At 39.0% G+C, this 18,634-nt stretch overlaps 1 protein-coding gene across 7 annotated transcripts in view; it reads right to left on the minus strand.

Moving 5' to 3' along the window:
- Positions 1 to 18,634, minus strand: part of MAP7 (microtubule-associated protein 7) — a 123,001-nt gene that overhangs the window by 12,269 nt on the left and 92,098 nt on the right. For 4 of the 7 annotated variants that reach the window (XM_012722107.1, XM_012722094.1, XM_012722104.1 and 1 more), the window contains exons 7-10: positions 13,671 to 13,784; positions 8,632 to 8,756; positions 2,760 to 2,875; positions 2,134 to 2,417 (exon numbers count right to left, since the gene is read on the minus strand). In XM_012722107.1, coding sequence (XP_012577561.1) covers positions 2,134 to 2,417; positions 2,760 to 2,875; positions 8,632 to 8,756; positions 13,671 to 13,784 — 639 coding nt within the window. Of the gene's footprint in view, positions 1 to 2,133; positions 2,418 to 2,759; positions 2,876 to 8,631; positions 8,781 to 13,670; positions 13,785 to 18,634 lie in introns of all 7 variants that reach the window. The other 3 variants (XM_012722111.1, XM_012722096.1, XM_012722100.1) reach the window with 2 other exon arrangements.

Consider the following 18,634-nt stretch of genomic DNA (forward strand, 5'->3'; position numbering starts at 1 on the left):
CAAAACCCGAAGAACAAAACAAAAACTAGCATTCCCCACACCCCAGGCCTAGAATTCATCATTATGAAAGAAAAGGGAATGTTTATTACCCTGTGTTCTCACGGTTTCACTGTATTCTATCTGTATCCAAGCAACAGATAACAAAAAGCTGCATGGGTAAGTGAGACATTCAACAAAGCTGCCACTGTGCCACCAAGTCTTAGTTTGATACAGGTTAAATTAGTCAACCACATATACGGCCTATGTACTGAGCAGAGGGCCTCATGTTAGGTTCTGAGGGAAGCTGCACTCTGAGCAGAATGAAATTGACATTTTCCATTACATTTGAAAAATTCCTCATTACCAGAGGACCAACGTCCTTCTACAAACATGCTGTGAGCCCAGGTTCAGGCTGGGAAGATGACACACAATGAACAGGTCCCTTTTATGTGTCTGCCCAGAGCTGTCTACACATCTGAGGTTCCTGGAGTGCAGGGCCTGCCTCTTCAGCCCTTAGCCTGGGTCGTCACTGTCAGTCCAGATGGCACAAGTCACATGGAACAGCATTCTCTGGTCTTATTAGATTCCAGGAAATGACAGTATCGTGGGAAGCCTAGCATAAGGCCTCCAAGCGAGGGCTGAACTCGGGCATCTGACCATTCCAGACCCTTCTTTCAAGTTTATATTTCTCCTTTTCCTCCCACAAGTTTTTTTTTTTTTAATTTATTTTGTTTATTTATGCATACAAGAGCTGGGGTGCAGACCAGACCAGTGGGATGGTGCTGGTGAGAGGATTCATCAGAAACAGAGTAGGGAGCAAAAAAGGTAGACTGGCTGAAATACACTGCTGAGGGGAGCAGCAGACGAGACAGGAGAAGTGTGCTGCGCCGTGTGGGTTAGCTCCCTGGACGGAAATTAAACTCTGGCTGCAGTGGCTGCTGATAGCTTCATAGTGCTGAGACTTAACCCCTTGTGCTACCCGGGAGGGCCCTTTCCACAAGTTTTACTGTCAGTGTGCTCTTTGCTCTTTCTGTCTCTCTCTTCTCATGCACACAAGTATGGGATTCTTCCATTCTCATTTCTCTCCAGTCATCTTTCTTTGTAACTACCCGTTGTCGTACATCTTAAGAAGAAAATTTTGAATGAATAAACTTTTCAACAAGAAATAATTAATTCATAATGCAAGTGATTTTTAAATTTCAAAACAGCAGCTGGTTAGCCAGGGGAGATGATATCTACTGGGTACCTTGGAAAAAATTCTGACCTTCGCTGAGCATATAAGCTATATCAGTGGCCCTTCAACTCCAGTGTGTACAGGAGTGGGGAAATTTAACAGCCACCATGAATTTTAGCTGGCAATTTTGCACAGGAGAGAACTGACAAGTTTATTGTCCCTCACAGTCTCTAGATTCGCGACAGATTCAGATTCAGGAGGTCTGAGGTAAGGCTAGGGCTCTGCTGTCAACATTATAGATGTGGTAGTTTAAAAATATTCCATAAATTCTGTGAAAACCCTCCCTTTTACTCCATCTGTGCTTCTAATGAAGAGTATGACAGAAATTGTGAATTCTTGGTGTGTGACTTCTGAGACCAGCCATAAAATAACACTGTGGTCCTGTGTGATTCTTTCCCTCAGGATCTCTCTCTCAAGGATGTCAGCAGAGCAAGCACAGACCGTGGGGTGGTAAGTAGCCTTATGGAGAGGTTGTCATGCAACTGGGTCAACTGCCATGAGAGCCTAAACCACTTTCCAACCAGGTAAGGTGCTTCCAAATTCCTGCCTGCTATGATGTAATAACTGTTGTTGACTTAAGCTGCAAGGTTTTGGGATAATTATTCAGCAACAGGTAACTAACGTAAGTGATTCTGAAGTGGATGCTCTCAATGTCACACTTTGTGACAGACCAGACTCAGCCACTGAGAGACCACGAATGAGGTAACACGGTATGGATCCAATAACATAAAGGTGTCTGGATATATGGTCCTACTTTCTCTATTGATTAGAAAATTAAACTTAAATTCCCAAAGTTAATCTCAGAGTAAGATTTCCTAATAAGAAAAGCAAAGCAAGGAAAGGTAAAATCATCGACAAAAAAGGGAGCAGGTATAGAGAAAGCATCAGTTCACACTCCATCCAAGTGAGCTCATTCTCACCACAGGAAGCCTCGGGTTCGGCAGTGGGCCCTTCCTCAACTGCAGCTTCTTCCACCTTCACTAAAGTTACCCTGCCCTTCAATGAAGGCTCGTTGGCAAATTTTTGAGGTTCCTTCTGGGGCTCTTTCTTCTCAGCTTCCGATCTGCCTTCTCTCTTGACAGGACGAATGTTGCCAGGAGAAGAGGGCCGGGCTTGGGGAGGTGTAGCTTTGACTGATCCATGAGGGAAGGATGACATCGGTCTGGGTGTTCCAGGCAAATGAGGCAAGGACTTGGATGGGAGCCTGGGTAACAAACAAATGTAAAGGGAAGGGACACTTCAGAACAGACTTCCCAGAACCTACCTTCCCCACACCTCTACCATGCAGTAGAGGTGTGACCTCTACAGCACCAAAGTCTAAAAGAAATAAAGGTATGTGTCTATGTATATTTGTCCTTTATGTGGCAAATGCAGAAGTATTTACTTTAGAGACTCATTCAGCTTTTTTTGTTCTTTCCTTTAAGGAAAAATGTTCCTCCTCAAGTCAAGGCTAGACAATGTGGAGAAAATAGCCTTCTTGCAAAAGACAGAGTCTACTTATTTTTCAACATGGAGCAACCCAGCCAGCCTCTTCCATCTCACTTACCAGAGCCGGGAGGAAGCTGGTGATCTTGCTTTGGGAATAGATGGAGACAGAGCCCTTTGGAAGCCAGTTGTAAGGTGGAAAGGTACATTTTCTCTCTCCTTCTCTCTTTTAAAGCTCTAAGTTCAGAGAAACACAATTAGATGTTTTCATGAGTTGGATAGCTATTTTAAGGGGAGATGCAATTCATATAAAAGCTTTCAGAAATTTATTCCAATTTTTTCTATATCTATCCGTTCCACCCCCAACACAAGGTCTTGTCAGCTAAAGCTGAAAATTATTACTTAATACAATGTGACACTAATAAGGAGGTTTTGGACATGTGACATCTGCAGTTATATTTATAAAAATAAAATCTACTAATAGTTTTAGAAAGTTTATTTTTTATACTTCCCATCTAGAATTACCTGTAGCAAGATCTGGCTAGCCTGCACTAATGTCAAAATAATATCGCTTCCAATCTTTAATTAGAGACCGAATAAAAATAACTTCTACTTTTAGTTAAAACATGTCTTTATCTCTTAATCTTTTAGTATTATTTTTTCTCCCCAGAAAATGCTACCCCTAATTTTTTTTTTTTAAATTTATACTTGCTATACCAGACATCAAGTCATTCATCTCTTTCTATTTTTATACAAATGAGTTCTTTCTCACCCAGTGTCCTCTTGCTTTTGAAGGGAAAGTCAAGTTCAAGGTGAGGAATGTTTGCTATTTTTAGATATCTTTACTAGGGATGAAACTGAAATCTGAGGGGGAGCCAAAACGTTAGCCCTCCTCTGAATGCTAACTAAGAATTCAGAGATGTGCCACCTTTCCTAAATTGAAACAGGCAAATAGAAACACAGAGAACTGTTCTGATAGTATAAAATCAACCAAGACCAAAAAAACCCGCAAAGGACCCAGTCCAAGTATCTGAAACTCACAGCCATGTTCTGGGGTGGGCATTCGTGCGAGCATATACCTCACTCTGTGGGGTCGTGGAGGTAACAGATGCCAGGGCACAAGAAAGGGGCAGACAGCACCTGGGACCAGGGCCAGTCAGCTCGCAGCTTCCATTTTCTTCCTTCCTTTTGTGCCTGGCCCACGTATAAGCTCCCTGCTTCCTCTCTCTCCCCTCGACCCCATCAGTGATCCTTCCAATTGCGTCTCTCCATTTTCCTTACAGCCTCCTAGTTTATCGGCTACCAGTTGGGTGATGATAACCAACCATCAGGTAACTCAGTGGCTGCCCCTTACTGCAAGAGCTAAGTTCTATGACCCCCTCAGAGAACACCTGAAACCTTGGACAGTAACAAACCCCATATATGTTTTTGCTATAAATATACCTATGATAATGTTTAATTTGTAAGTTAAGCACAATGATAGATTAACATAGACTATGAATGGAATAGAATTATGATACTATTTAGTACTAAGTTTTGTGAAAATGGTCTCTTTCACAGTATCTTATTGCATATAAAATTCTGACCAGGAATTCTTGCAGGTCATTGAAAACAGAGAAAAATCTGGGATAAAGAGGAACTACTGTACTTAATTCCTGGAATTGCTAAGTGAAACAAAGAAGACTGTGACAGGAAAGAACTTTTAAAGGTGCTACAGTTTTGCCTTGCTGGTGGCAGCATGAAAACCCTCCCCTCTTCCTCTGAGCCCAAAAGGCAGGTGGTGGAACCTTGGAAAGCAGCTGCAGTCCTTGGCTAACAAAGGTAGCAGCCACCATATGGACTTTCCTGGCAGGTGTACAGGGTGGCAGTTATGTCTCTGGCAGATCAGTCCCCGGAGTGGAAGGCACAGGCTCTTCCCAAGGGAGACTAGGGCTAGTTTCCTCATTTAGCATTTTTTCTTAAAACATTTTAACTTGGCTGAAATCAGATCAAGAAGTGATCTAGTGAGAAAACAAGCCAGGAAGGATAATGGTGATATGGAAGGTTTGGGCACAAATTTCATCATCTGTGTCAGTCATGAGGGAATAAACCTACATGAGAATGTATAATCCTTAAATAGTCCTCATTTGTTAAAGTACCATTAAACTAAATCCTTCCTCCCTCTTTCTCTCTCTCTCTCTCTTTCTTCCTCCAAACTGGCCTCCTGTATTCATCTTTGAGGGACAGAGTGAGAGGGATGGTTTGGACAACACTCAATGCCTGACTTAACTTTCTTCCAGGCAGAGAGGTGATTTTGCCCTCATAGTTCTTTTAAAAACCCTTTCATTGGTCTTGTACTTAGTCATCTAATGATGCTCACGATTCTCATGTTAAGCTGAGTCAGTAGCCAGCAGTCTAACCATCTTTCTTGCCGATCCTTTGCAGAAGTGAGTGTGGGATACATACAGCAAGCTGTTCAGTCAATAGTCTAGACGACTCACCAGCAGGACAAAATCTGATTTTATAATTGCATTAGGCTTAGAATATAAAAAAACTCCAAGACAGACACAATATATATACCAAGACAGCACTGTATAACAGAACCTTTAATGATAACTGACATGCTTTAAATCTGTGATGTCCAATTATGTAACCTCTAGCCATTTTGGCTATTTTAATTTAGGTCTAAATTAATTAAAAATTTAAATGCAGCCTCACAAAACATATTTCAAGTGCTCAAAAATAGCCACTTGAATTTAGATGACAGTGAACTAAAATTGAAAAGGATATTTAAAAACAATCCCATATTTCAATTAACATCAAAAAGAAAAAAAATACTTGAAAAACTCAAAGAAAATACTTATATACTGAAAACTAGAAGACATTGCTGAAAAAATTAAAGCAGATACAAATAAATGGAAAGACAACTTACACCTAATTCGTGCCCTGGAAGACTTATTGTTGAGATGTCATAACGAGCCAAAGCAATTTACAGATTCAATGCAATCCTCATCAAATAGAAAAATCCATCCTAAGTTTATATGGAATTTTGAGAGAACTTGTGTAGCCAAAACAATCTTGAGAAAGAACAAAGTTCTTTATGCTTGAACTGAAAAGATCCTAATTTCAAAGCACATTACAAAGCTGCAGTAAGCAAAGACAGACACATGTTCCCAAGGAGTAAAATAGAAAGTCCAGAAATAAACTGTTGTGTGTGTTGTTCAAGTATCCTTGAGAAGGCTGGGAAAAAGGACAAGACAATCTTTGACAAATGGTACTGGAAAAACTGGATATTCAGGAGTAAAAGAATGTAGTCAGACTCTTATCTTACATCACATATAAAAATTCACTCTATTAACTAAGGATCTACATATAAGACTTAATACTGTGAAATTTCTTGAAGAACACATAAGGGAGAAACTTCATGTCACTGCATCTGGAAATGATTTCTTGGACATGACATCAAAAGTACAGGTATCAAACGCAAAGACCACTGAGACTACATCAAACTTAAAAACTTCTGTATACAATTAACTGTAAGAAGGCAACCAACAGAATGATAGAAAATATTCGCAAATCATATATCGATCTGATAAAGGGTAAATAGAATTAAAAACAATTAAAATAAAACAATGAAAAAAATAATGGTTAAGGTGAAAAACTGGACAAAAGACTTGGATAAATTATTTCTCCTGAAGATGATATGCAAATAGCCAACAAACATAAAATGTTCAACATCACTGAGAGAGAAATGCAAACAAAACCATCGTGCAATACTGCCTCACACCAATTAAGCTGGTTAGCAAAAGAAAATAAAGTGTTGGTGAAGATGTGGAAAAAATAGAACCCTTGTGTACTGTTGGTGGGAATGCAAATAAAATGATGCAGTTAGTAAGGCAGTTCCTCAAAAAATTAAAAACAAGTATAAGATTGAACTTTGGGTAAAAAGGAGTGTAAGACAGGATGCTGAAGAGATATCTACATATCAAGTTCACAGCAGCACTAATCACAATAGACAAGAGGCAGAGGTTTTTCAAATGTCCATCAGCAGATTAATGGAATAACAAAATACTGTATCTATGTATCTACAGATTTTCCTTCCTCCCACCCGTCCACACGATGGGATATTGATGGAATATCATAAATCTTCAAAAGAAGAGAAACCTTGTCATGTGCTGTACCAACATAGATGAAACTTGAGGACATCATGCTAGGTGAACTAAGCCAAAAGACAAATGATATGTGATCTCACCTGTACGGGGTACCTACAGTAGTTAAATTCATAAAAACAAAGTAAAATGATGATTACTATGGATTGGGGAGGAGAAAACAGGGTTCTTAACAAACTTTTCCTTTGGGAAATGCTTTTGTCTCTGCACTAAGTACTGTTAAACTATAACTAGAAAAATTAGAGCAGTGAGCCAGAGTTTTATCTGCAAGTGAGAACAAAGTTTTCATCTGGGGTCTTTAGGAGACGGCTGTCATCCGGGACAAGGCCCTCTAAGTGCTCCCAAGTGGTTCACAGCGGCAGAGTGACTGGCTACAGGTATGCAGTACATTCTTTAAAAGGGGAAAGAAAAATAGAAAAGGGAGGGATATTTGTGTGCTAGTGCAGTGATAGACCGTCCTTGGTCAGATGGAGATGTCATAGCAGTTTGGGTCTCTGTGAGAAGGCTCTATCTCTCAAACCCCACCTTGCCAGGTGTCAGGATGCTGGCTTGCTGAGGGCAACGTATGTGGTTGTCAATGCAGGTCATCAAACAGGCGTGGAAGACATACGTAAGATCTATTCTCTTAAAATATACCTGACTCCACTTGGATATGCCCCTTTACCTACTTCAGTTTTGTGACTTCTCAGTCATCTTCACAGTATTCAAAATTTGGGGCCAAAGCTGTTCTGTTGAATAAAGCATTTTATTAACAGCTAGGATCTCTGAAACACCAACTAAGGATGGAAAACTTCCCAGACATCAAAGGTGGTTTCAGCTTTGGTTTGAAGGACTGGATGTCTGACTCAGTCATGAATTAGACACTGATGCCTGACAGCCTGCAGGGCTTGGAAGAGAACTGCCTGGAGGCAAAGCTATAAAGCTCTTACAATTCTCAAATTATCCTCAAATGTCTAAGCAAAACCCCTTTAAGTGTCTATCAGCTTTATAAATCTGAATTGCCCAGGGAAGTTAAGATTTTAAAAAGTTATATCAGTCTTTCATTAAATGTGTCATAATTTCACCAAGGGAGTGAAGCAATGAGATCTGCATTTTGATTGGGGAATCCTTTAAGAACAAAATACAAAGGCCAAAGGCCACAGAACAAATCTACATCCTTCAAGGGATACCAGAACAACAAAGAAGAAAGATTCCTGGAGACATGCAAGTGACTTCACTGCATTCACGGCCTGGTGAAAACTAACATGAGCTCAGTCACCGAGCCAGTAAAAACAAGTACAAATTATATTCTTCACTTGCAAAAACTGAGTTTATAACACAGCCCTATGGCGTTGTAGGTATTAGTTACTTAGCAAATAATAAGTGTTTTCAAAATACGGTGTCACTACATTTTCAGATCTGGGTCTTAGCAGGGACGAACTAAGAGGATAAAACTTCTTTATCTTGTTTTTCAAGTGAACTCCATTTCAGAATTCTTCTGCATGTGTTTGAAATAAAAGCCAGAGGAGCCGGTGAAGCCTCCTTCCCCTGCAAAGTTCCTTTCCTTTCAACAATGGATGTGAGCTAGTGCCACACATATATTTGTTGTATGGAGGCCCGGCTGGGGAATTCAGCCACTCACACATGCTTGGGTGAAGACCAGTTTCACCTCCAAATTCAAATTGTTAGGGAGAGGGCAAAATCCCCAAGTAGAGAGAATGTTTGGGGACACCGGCATGGAACCAGTCAGGTTTGAGACTGGCGGGATGGAAGGAAGGTGGATGTCACCATCTCTACTCTTAACCGACACCACGCAGAACCAGCACGGGCGCCCAAGGGTGCCAGGTGCTCCCAGTAGCTACTCACCGCTGTGCCATGAATGGTCCTTCTCCGCGCAGAGCCCTCGGGCGGTGTTACAAAGACTTTTGGTCGATCCAGCGAATTTCTAGAGTATGCAGCTTTGTAAGGCATGATGATGGGACTGCAAGATGCTGAACGAGGACAAATGGGGGTAACTAGGGTGCAGGTGATTGTTTTACACAAGAGTGCCAGAGGAGCAGGTGGAAGAAAGCCAAAAGCAGGTTCAGGAGAAGAAGCAAAGCAGAAATAGAGAGAAAAGTAGGAAGAAGAAGTTATTACCTACAGGTGTCCAGAACCATCATACTCAGTTCTCCTCTAAGTCCTAGCCGTTTATGGTGTGTCCAAAAGGCAGGCATGTCCAAATGAAAAATCTGGAATATACACTTTACTTGGCTATTTAATACTATTTAATATTTATGATTAAATATATAGATGTAATCCAATAATTACAGAAAGCAGTGGCCTTACATTCCTATAAACTGATGGTTCTGGTAAAAATGCTACAACAGTGATAGAAGATAATTTTTTATATAAGAACTGGCTTATGATTAGATTTTTCCTGATTAGTTTTAAGATGGAACAAAAGTTGGAAAGAAAGTAAGCAAGCAAGCAGGCAAGCAAGATATAAACTATGTGGGGAGTCGTTTAACAACCATGGGAAAAAAGCAAGTGAAATTTTTAAATGCTAAATGATCAAGTCTTCCCAGATGTCAACACTTGTTATAAGGCTAACTAATAATACCTGGGGGGATGGGGGGTCTGTAAATGATTTATTTATTTAAATAATGCAAATCAAATGCATGCTTCTGAGCTTCCCCCCAAACCCAGGCATTTGATGGTTTACAACAAGCAGCAGAATAGAGTATAGGGAGATGGGGTGAAGTCACTTAAAAAGGTGAACAGAACACAAAGATGTTAGAATCGCCAAAACCAAGGTCTTCTCATGGGTCACTTTTACAGCTGTAGTCAAGACACAATATTTTTTGAAAAAACCAGTTTCTGATCATTCACCTGGAATAGTCTTACTCAAGTGATTTTGAGCAACAATGGACTTAAGGAAATTTATTTAACACTGCATAGGTGTCAAAAGATTGGGCACTGAAGTTTCAATGTTCATTTTCAGGCTCATCCAGAAATCCTGTTGTCCAGCAAAAAATAGAACAATCAGACAGGACTGCTGAATGGAATATTATGTGCTTGTTCTATGTTATTAAGATGAATTTACCTAATGCCAGTCATGATAGCAATGCTTTAAAGAGACCATTTTGCCAGCTGAGTAGCATTAATGCGTTAAAACTAGGTCGCAAGACAAATTTGGGATAATTTTAACTTCAGGATTATAGAGTTAAAATATTTGTTTTCTGGTTTAATTTGTCAACAGAAAGTTGATGAGTTGCATCTTCGTTAATGTATTCTCTTTCATTAAATGCCTCTCACCTTCTAGTGAGCACTGAAACAGTTATGGCAGTGAACAGACTGGTAAAGGTACTCCCTTCCCCATCATTGGAAACACGATTTTATTCCTTCAGGATAACTGAGAACACTCACATTCCCTCACCTTTTAAAAAGAAATGCATGTGTCTCACTAGCAACAGACATAAAGCTTCGTCTCAGATTGAATGATAAAGGAGGTTTCCATTGTGTTGTAAGGAAGGAGAACCTCTCCTCATTTGCCTTGCTATGATCACAGGGCAAACCCTCTGAAAATAACTTTCCTCAAGTGTCACAACAAAGCATTTGCACTTCCCAGACTATAAGAGTTCATGAATGCAAATTCTTCCAAGACAATCAAATACATTTAGAGACTAACACCCTGGCACTAGACACTTGTGTGGGATTAAAGATCAGGCAAAGCACTCAGGTCCCACAGCACAGACAGGATCAAGAAGGATCAAGAAACCCTGGACAGCAGTCCTGCTCTGGGGCTTTTGGTCTGGCACCGAAAAAGGAATGAAGCATAGACATAGGATTTCTTTCTCCTCTAGTGCAAACTAATAATTTCAGGATGCATCTATACATCACTTCCTGAGCTCATCATGTATCTCATCATGCCTTTCTGGTTCATTCTTTATCATACAGCCAAGGTAACATTAAGAACATTAAGACATGGTCACTACAAACCCCTCGAATTTAGGATCATTGGCTCAGAAAACAAAACTTTTTCTAAGGATACTATCTTTCAGAGTATGTTATTCTGAACAACAACTGAAAAACCTGAAACCCTGAGGCAGTCATTCTAATCGTGCTCTTCTGAAATAATAACATATAGTGATTTTCCCTTCAGAGTGCCCCTCACATCTGAAAATAGTTTAATTAGACATAAAAACATCTTTGGAGAAAGTCTTTTATAATCTCTGTATCTTGTCCTAGTCTTGGTAGCAAGCATGCATTACTTTCTCTTAAGATGGTGTAGATGAAATAATGGGCGAAAAGATGGTACAGTCAAGCAGTAGAAATGTAGCACAGAGAATAAAATATTAATATTTATTGATTGCCTTCTATGCACAGATACTATCTAAGCATTTTGCATGTGTTAACTCACTAATCTTTTTTTCTCTTTTAAAAAGATTTATTTATTTATGCATCTAGAACTGGGGTACAGGCCAGAGGTGTAGGGGTGGTGAGAGGATTCACCAGAGACAAAGTGTGGAGCAGAACAGGTTGACTAACGAAGTACACTGCTGAGGGGAGCAGCGGGCGGGTCAGCAGAGGTCTGCCACGCCATGTAGGTCACCCCCAGGGCGGGGATCGAACTCATACTGAAGTGGTCTCAGCCTCTTAGTGCTGTGCTTTAACTCTCTGCATCACCAGAGAAGGCCCTAACTCACTAATCTTAAGCCTCTAGTGATCACATAATTTTAAATCTATTTTAAAATGGATATGGATATGGAATAGTAAACCAGAGTAGTGGCCACACGAGAGAGGTGTGTGACTGTGATTTCCAGTTCTCAACTACTCTATGCTTGTTCTGCGTGTTTATAATCATCAGACACCTTGGGGTAAGGAGAACTGTTTCAATCTATAATTGTAATTTTGGCTCTAGACATAAGGTGATTCTCTTCTAGTGGCAACTGGGACTAAGATGAAGTTATGGGACCACGCTAAAATGCAAAGAAAGAACAATCAAGGGGAGGTGGACAAAAATGACAGCAACGGAACATGCATTTTTGACAAGATAAATATGAGATGTTTAGATATATACTTTCAAATGGAAAGAAATTTTACATTACGTTTGGGTTCATTAAACGTCATTAAACGTAAGTTAAATCGATGCAGAAAGCGGAAACAATGGCCCAAGGAATCCATTAGTAACACAGGCAACTCAAGAAAAGGCTATGCTTTACACTAAAATGAATCACAATATGTCAGTTTGTAAGGAGGAGAAGGGCAAAGTTGAAAGTAAAGACAAACAGCACCTTAACTGATTATAAAAATGAGGAAGGGAAGATGGGTAAGTAGAATGGACAAAAGATAAAGAAATGGTATTGGAAAGACTAGAGGGATGAAAGAATTGACAAAATTAGAAATGACAGAAACAGCAAAGAAGGACCATTTTCTAGCTTCGAGGCAGTCCTTGAGTACAAGACGACAGACCATGTGGAGATTCAGAAGCTTACACTACACATTATTTAGATCCTATAAAGTAGGACTGAAATGCCAATGTTTTTCAATTAATCTAGGTAGCTTAGCGAAATGGTCTAAGTTTTTCAATTAGATAGAAGATGAAAGGCTCCCTCACTTATGAAAGTATGACATTTATAGGATAAAAAAAAATATTTCAAAACTACTTTTTTCTTCCAGAAAAATAGCAAGATGCAATGTGACAGCTGACAGAAAACACAGGACACTGTGGTCCCCGGTTGACAGCACAGCTCACAGAGTGTCCTGAGTGTGGAGGCGGGAGGAGGGAACACATCTAAGATCCCGTCACCAATTCTCCAGGGGGCTCTGGCATAAGACACTTACTGTCATTGCATTTGGTTTCGAAAAGCAAGTGGTGGGAATTCACCCACACTTGTTTTCTTGACTGTCTCCCAGGGGTATTTTAAGAATTAGGGTTGATACTCATTAGCTCACCAGGTGCCGCAGATGAAAGACTTCATAAAACCATCCAGAATTATTATTTGTAAAGAGGGCTAGTGAACATGAAGAGGCTTGCAAAGGCAAAACATTTTTTAAGGGAGCTTTATAAAGAGGCTGTACAACTTCCTAAGTGCCCAAAAGATGAGAGATAGTAGGCTGGTTACTCGGCTATACCAATTGTGCCAAAACATTTGGGAAAATCCGAATCACCATGAGGGAGATGTTACCAAAAGCCTAGTTCCTATTTTTCTTTCTAGCTAGATATAGGCACTATATTAATCCCCATTGAGTAAACTGACACATTCAGACATGTTTTGCAATTCAAAAAAAATAGAGGAGTTATAACTAATTATAATAACTAGTACTTGGCACATTTTAAATTATTTTCAAAGAATGTAACAAATAAGAACACTATAATTAGCCTGCACCACAACTCTCAGAGTAATTGGTAGAGGGGGTGGGGGATATTCCTAGATTACGTACAAAAGGCTGGTTACAGGGAGGGTAAGTGGGCAACCCACAGCCACTTTATAACACACTGTTCCAGCAGCCTGGAACTTTGATTTTACTCTCAAGTCCACATGTTAGTGTTAAATATGAAATTATTTCTACCTTTGATCATATGTTAGATACGGGGCCAGAAAAAAAGGTAGGCAAGGGATAGGATTTTCTGGTAATGTTGTGACCAGACAGAAATTTCTGGAGCCACCTGATCATGGGGAGGGGCATCTTTGGTCTGCCTGGCATCCTGAGATGACGCTAAGAAGGATGCTAAGAGGAAACAGAGCCAAGGGCAGGAAGCCATCACTGACAGACACATTTCTCAATGAGTCCACCCAAGAAGAGAGCAGCACACATTTGGGGGGAAATGGAGATGTGGTTAGATGATACTGGCAGTTCAGAGAGATGCTTCAAAAGGAGGGCTTTATCTCACCAGTGAAGTTGCACCTTGACAGTGTTACCTGTATCTCCAGACAAGGCGGCTGTACTTTTACTTCGGGCCAGGAACGAGTGTGTGGGCGTCAGCAGTCTGTTAACAACGCTGCTCTCCCAAGGGCTGAGCTGCAGGCGGCGAGCTAAATGTCACCACATAAGCAAGATGTTAGAAGCATTCTCTCTCCAGGGCCAAGAGGGCGAGAGCATCGCACCTATCACTTCCAGTGCCAGACCTTCGAGAGAGACCAGGCAACAGCTGGTGTAGAGTTAAGGGCGCAGCATCTGCCCAAAGGCATGGAGGTTCCCTGAGCTGCCCTGCCTTAGGGTGTTAGGTTAGTAGCGGGCTCTGTATTCATTTGAAGGACACAGATTTTGCTAACCACCCTCTTTTAGTGGTCAACAGGCAACAAAGCAGAAACATCGTTTTCACTATAGGTTTGGCATGTATTGCTGCCGCCATTCATGACAGATGCTCTCCTCAGGGTGGAGGGAGGACTGGTGCCTCGTATCTCAGCCAAAAAGCCCCCTGAGTACCTGGATGACCCACTCCAACAGAGATTTTTGGCATGGTCAGGCAAGAGGTTTTCAGAGATAGAAAGGGTCTCAAAATCCTGCTAGATCTCCATCACCTGGGGATTGAGCAACTGGGGCAAATTAAGAGATAATAAAATGAGAGGTTGCATTCAAAGGTCAGTGTGGGATTTCCTTTTAAATTTTCCATTCAGCAAGCCAGGTTTTGTCAGGACCCTGTTTAGCAATAACATAAAAATATGGGAGGAGGATAAGGCTAAAGCTGAAGCAAAGTAAAATTAAGTAGAAAAGACAAAATTCAATAGAAACATATGTTGGAGTCAACCAACATGGTTGTGTGAAGAATCTAGAAAATAACTGTAAGATAATACAATGATTCAGTTGCAATGATTTATATAATTTAGTCCTAAATTGTATTGAGACTTGGCCAGACAATTGCTAGAAAATGTGTGATGGTTATAATGAATGACCTTGCTTATATTTGAATGACCTTTATAATGAATGACCTTGGCCCCAATGATGGGCCAAGAAAATACAGATATTACTTTCCAAAAATATCAGGAAGAAGCTTGCGAAGTGATACTATAACTATCACTAAAGTGATCGTTTATCTCTATTTGAAAACACACTTTCAAGTTACTTATAAAAACTCTTTAAAGTATGGGTGTTAATTCTGTCACAAGTTTCCAAAATCCCCATTGTTCTGGTCCCCACTCCCCATTGGGAAGGAATAAACAAGGCCTGGGGATGCCATAATGCCATCATGCCAGGCCATGAGGCCACAGTCTTCTGTCCATTCCTAATCCGCCCTTTGATATATCCACTTTGCTTCAGTAATATGATCGCAGATTGAAGCATTATAATCATCAGTGCAATCTATTAGAAATTTCCCCATGGGTTCCCTAATCAAGAAACGTGCATCTACCAATTGTTAATAATTTCCCTCATTTGCTCTGACAGTGACTCTAATTTGTAGGAGTATAAACATAATTTTTGTATGCTATCTGTGGGCATATAGGCTTATTTACTTGTGCTCTCAATGTAGGGTTTAATTTGGAAACAAAACAAAACAAAATAAAACTCAAAGTTGTTTACACCTGATAAGACCACTTCTGTTCTATACTTTATAGCTCAGGTGCATATCCCTTGTTTCTGGATCAGTTGTTTTAAAGACATGTTTTTACATTTTAAAGGAATGCACTTAAATTAATGTTAGTTCATGGGAGCTATCTAATGTAAAATGTTGTTACAGAAATATCTGTTTCTTGAGAGGAAAAGCACCAGCCTCCAATAAGTACCTTAATTATCTGAGTATCTTTTAAAGAGTGGTCATGTTGACCAATATTCTGCTGAATTTAAAGATTAGTGAAATGTTCATTAGATTTTTAATTTATTAGGAGAATCTTCCTGGTAAAATCAAATCTTTATTTGACATTAAGTCTTTAAGAAGAGGCCCTATTATAAAAACAACTGTAATAGTTACATGGTAGAATATACATGGGATAAGTGCTATTATAAATCAGTGTGGCAGTGTGAGTGTTTTGGGGGTTGATTTATAACAGTAAAGAATATAACATAAACTAAAGTAACTACACTCACAGAATATAATCATTGGTGAAAAGGGGTTAGGATTAGTCAAAAATCTTCAGACCTTTGTTTTTAGTAGGCGAGAAAAGAAAGAAAAGATGAATGTTTCCCTTTCTTAGACAAGCTGAGCAGCTGAGAGTGGCAGAAATGTCTTATTATTGAAAACACAGTACCCCCTTTCCTCCCTCCATTAAGAAGTTCAATTATTTAATTCTGTAAGTCTTTAAGGCAGCCACCAAAGAAGTTGACTCAACTGAACATCATTAAAAACTCTTTGATTTGTATTTAAAGCCATGTGAATAAAATTTGACAGGAGGAACCGACTTCTAACACCACTCATAACTATGGTCTGAGTAAAAGAGACAGAAAACTTGTTAGTAAAGGTTAGAACAGGAGAGCTGCTTTTCCCCTCCAACTAACTTTAAGATAAGCCCCTGAGTGAAGAGACATTAATCCTCATGAAACAACTCTGCAGTATTGATCCTCTTAAAGCACTTCAGAATGAGATATTGACAATCTCAGCATAGGGACCAGGAGAGGCAAGCAAACATTATAGTTATCTGCTCTGCCATGCTGCATTGAAGTAGGAAATCACTATTTCAGTTCCAGGTCGTGGGGCCTGTGTAGAAATCAAGGCAAGTATTGTTAGAGCCTGATTTTTCATTAGAGGGAGGTAGGAAACTTAAATTTTCTATGAAATTTTCCATATTTTAAATTGTTGGCAATTAATTCAAATTAAAATATGAACAAAGCACTCCTTAGGTCAAAGAGAATATTCAGTTTGAGGTCTACCTTGAGGTGTCCTTTGATCTAGATTGCAGAAAAAAAATGCAAGGAATAATTGTTTTCAAATATCCCAGTCCTCTTCTATGAGAAGTAAACTGGCCAAGAAGGAAGCATAAAAATAACAACATACATATTTGGTGCAAAAGCTTCCAGGGGCCATTTTCTCTCTGTTGTAGCAATTAAATTGTTGGTAGTCAAAGTTTACTTTAGCTCTGATCACTTTATCAATCCATGTGACACTAGATTCACGAGTCATAACAATTTAAAATCTGGTAGGACATCAGCATGGAGTTAATGGAGACCACTCATTAGCTTTGAGGGGCTTGAGGAAGTAAATGTTTACCAACTGGTATGGAAATATTTCAGTATTTTTAACAACCAGTAGTGCATTTTACTGAATGTTAGCCTTGAACATACAGGAGCCCCAATTTAATGTCTTGTTTTAATGGCTATGCCCTAGGGTTTAAGAAAACTCCAGCAATCTAGCAATTGTGTTTATCCTCTAACAGATTCTGTCACAAAAGCCTCTAATTCAATCATTTGATAAGTTTCTCATTTGATGATAAAGCATAAAGTACTTCTAAAAATAGATAGCAAAGAATAAATTAAATCATTTAAATTTCCAGTCTGAGAAGTTTAAATTCAGAAGAATTTCTATTCTAGCTTCTCACTGTCCTATTGAGTGTTTTTCTACTAAAAAAAAAAAAAAAAGCTTTAGGACAAGATAACAGGTCTGATGAACCCAATCTTTCTTCTGGGTCTCTGCTCATTAGCCGTAATAGCTGGCTCATAGCTCTTTTGAAAAGGGATCAAAGAAGCAGAACTCCCAACTTGAGTGTTCTTCCTGTCCCATTAATCTAGCTTAATATTCAATTTTCTAGGTCTTCACCAACACTGAACTTCCCTTGACCTTTAACCTCACCAAAGGAAGAACCTGTGGAGACAGGGTAGATCTAAGGAAGAACATCCATGACGGTTAGAACTGAAGACGCCACATAGCAACCTGAATCAGGAGCTGGTGATCTCTGTTCTAGTGTCTGTTCTCCAGCAATTAGCCTGGAGAACTTTAAGTCAGAATCTTGACCTTCTAGAAACTCAATTACCTCACATCTAGTAAATGAGTCATTCAACAAATCTTTCCCACTTCTAAGATCTGATTATTTTAAGAATATCCAATCAGATAGTATTATACAGAATTCACAAAGTGTCTACTTATTTCTAATTGACACAGACAAGTTAGCATGGTTATTTCACAGAAGAGTAAGCAGCTTGTTGGTTATTTAATCGCCCATCTCCTCACCCCAATTTCAATTTTGAACTGTGTGAGACAATAAGCAAGGTTTAGCTTAAAAGTATTGCATCTTTTCAACTTTAGTATGTCTCAAACCCAGGTTAACAAAAGCATAAAATTAAAGCGCTGGGTAAGTGATAACTCCAAAGGAAAATTAAAAAAGAATAGACGAATAGACAACTGTAAGAACAGCATTCAGGTGCTATATTTTTGTTATATTCATAGAATTATTTAAAGGTTATTCATGTAAAGAATTTCAATTGATAACAGTTTTCTTTAACACACAGTAAGGTCCCGAAATAACATGTCAACTTGACTACATGATGATTTAGACAAATCAGGTTAAAAAATAGAAATGGTTTATGTCAAAAGGCAAGCATAGAAAGTTGTTCAAACATTTACTGTTTTAAGAGGTTAGTAATAAAATAATTAATATATAAATGAGATTACTGATAATATAAAGCAACACCAACATATAAAATATTTTACATTACAATGACACAACTTCATAGAATACTAAATATAGAAATACACATACACACATATAGAACATGCACACATTACATTCTTTTTAAAGATATAAACACTGAACCTTTCCCAGTTTCTTAATAAAGTACTCAAAGTAACTACAATTTGCTACTTTCAGAGAGTATATGTTTTTATATTGCACAATAAGTCTTTGGTTTTTTTAAATTTAGTCATTTTATCTAAGTAAAACAAGTAGCTTATTTTAAAAGCTTAACTTTAACTTTTATGATGTAAAGTACATAAAATAAGACTTTCATTTTATAAGTA

This window comes from Condylura cristata, unplaced genomic scaffold (genome assembly GCF_000260355.1).
Source record: "Condylura cristata isolate star-nosed mole 26May11 unplaced genomic scaffold, ConCri1.0 scaffold00001, whole genome shotgun sequence".
NCBI classification, from domain to species: Eukaryota; Metazoa; Chordata; class Mammalia; order Eulipotyphla; family Talpidae; genus Condylura; species Condylura cristata.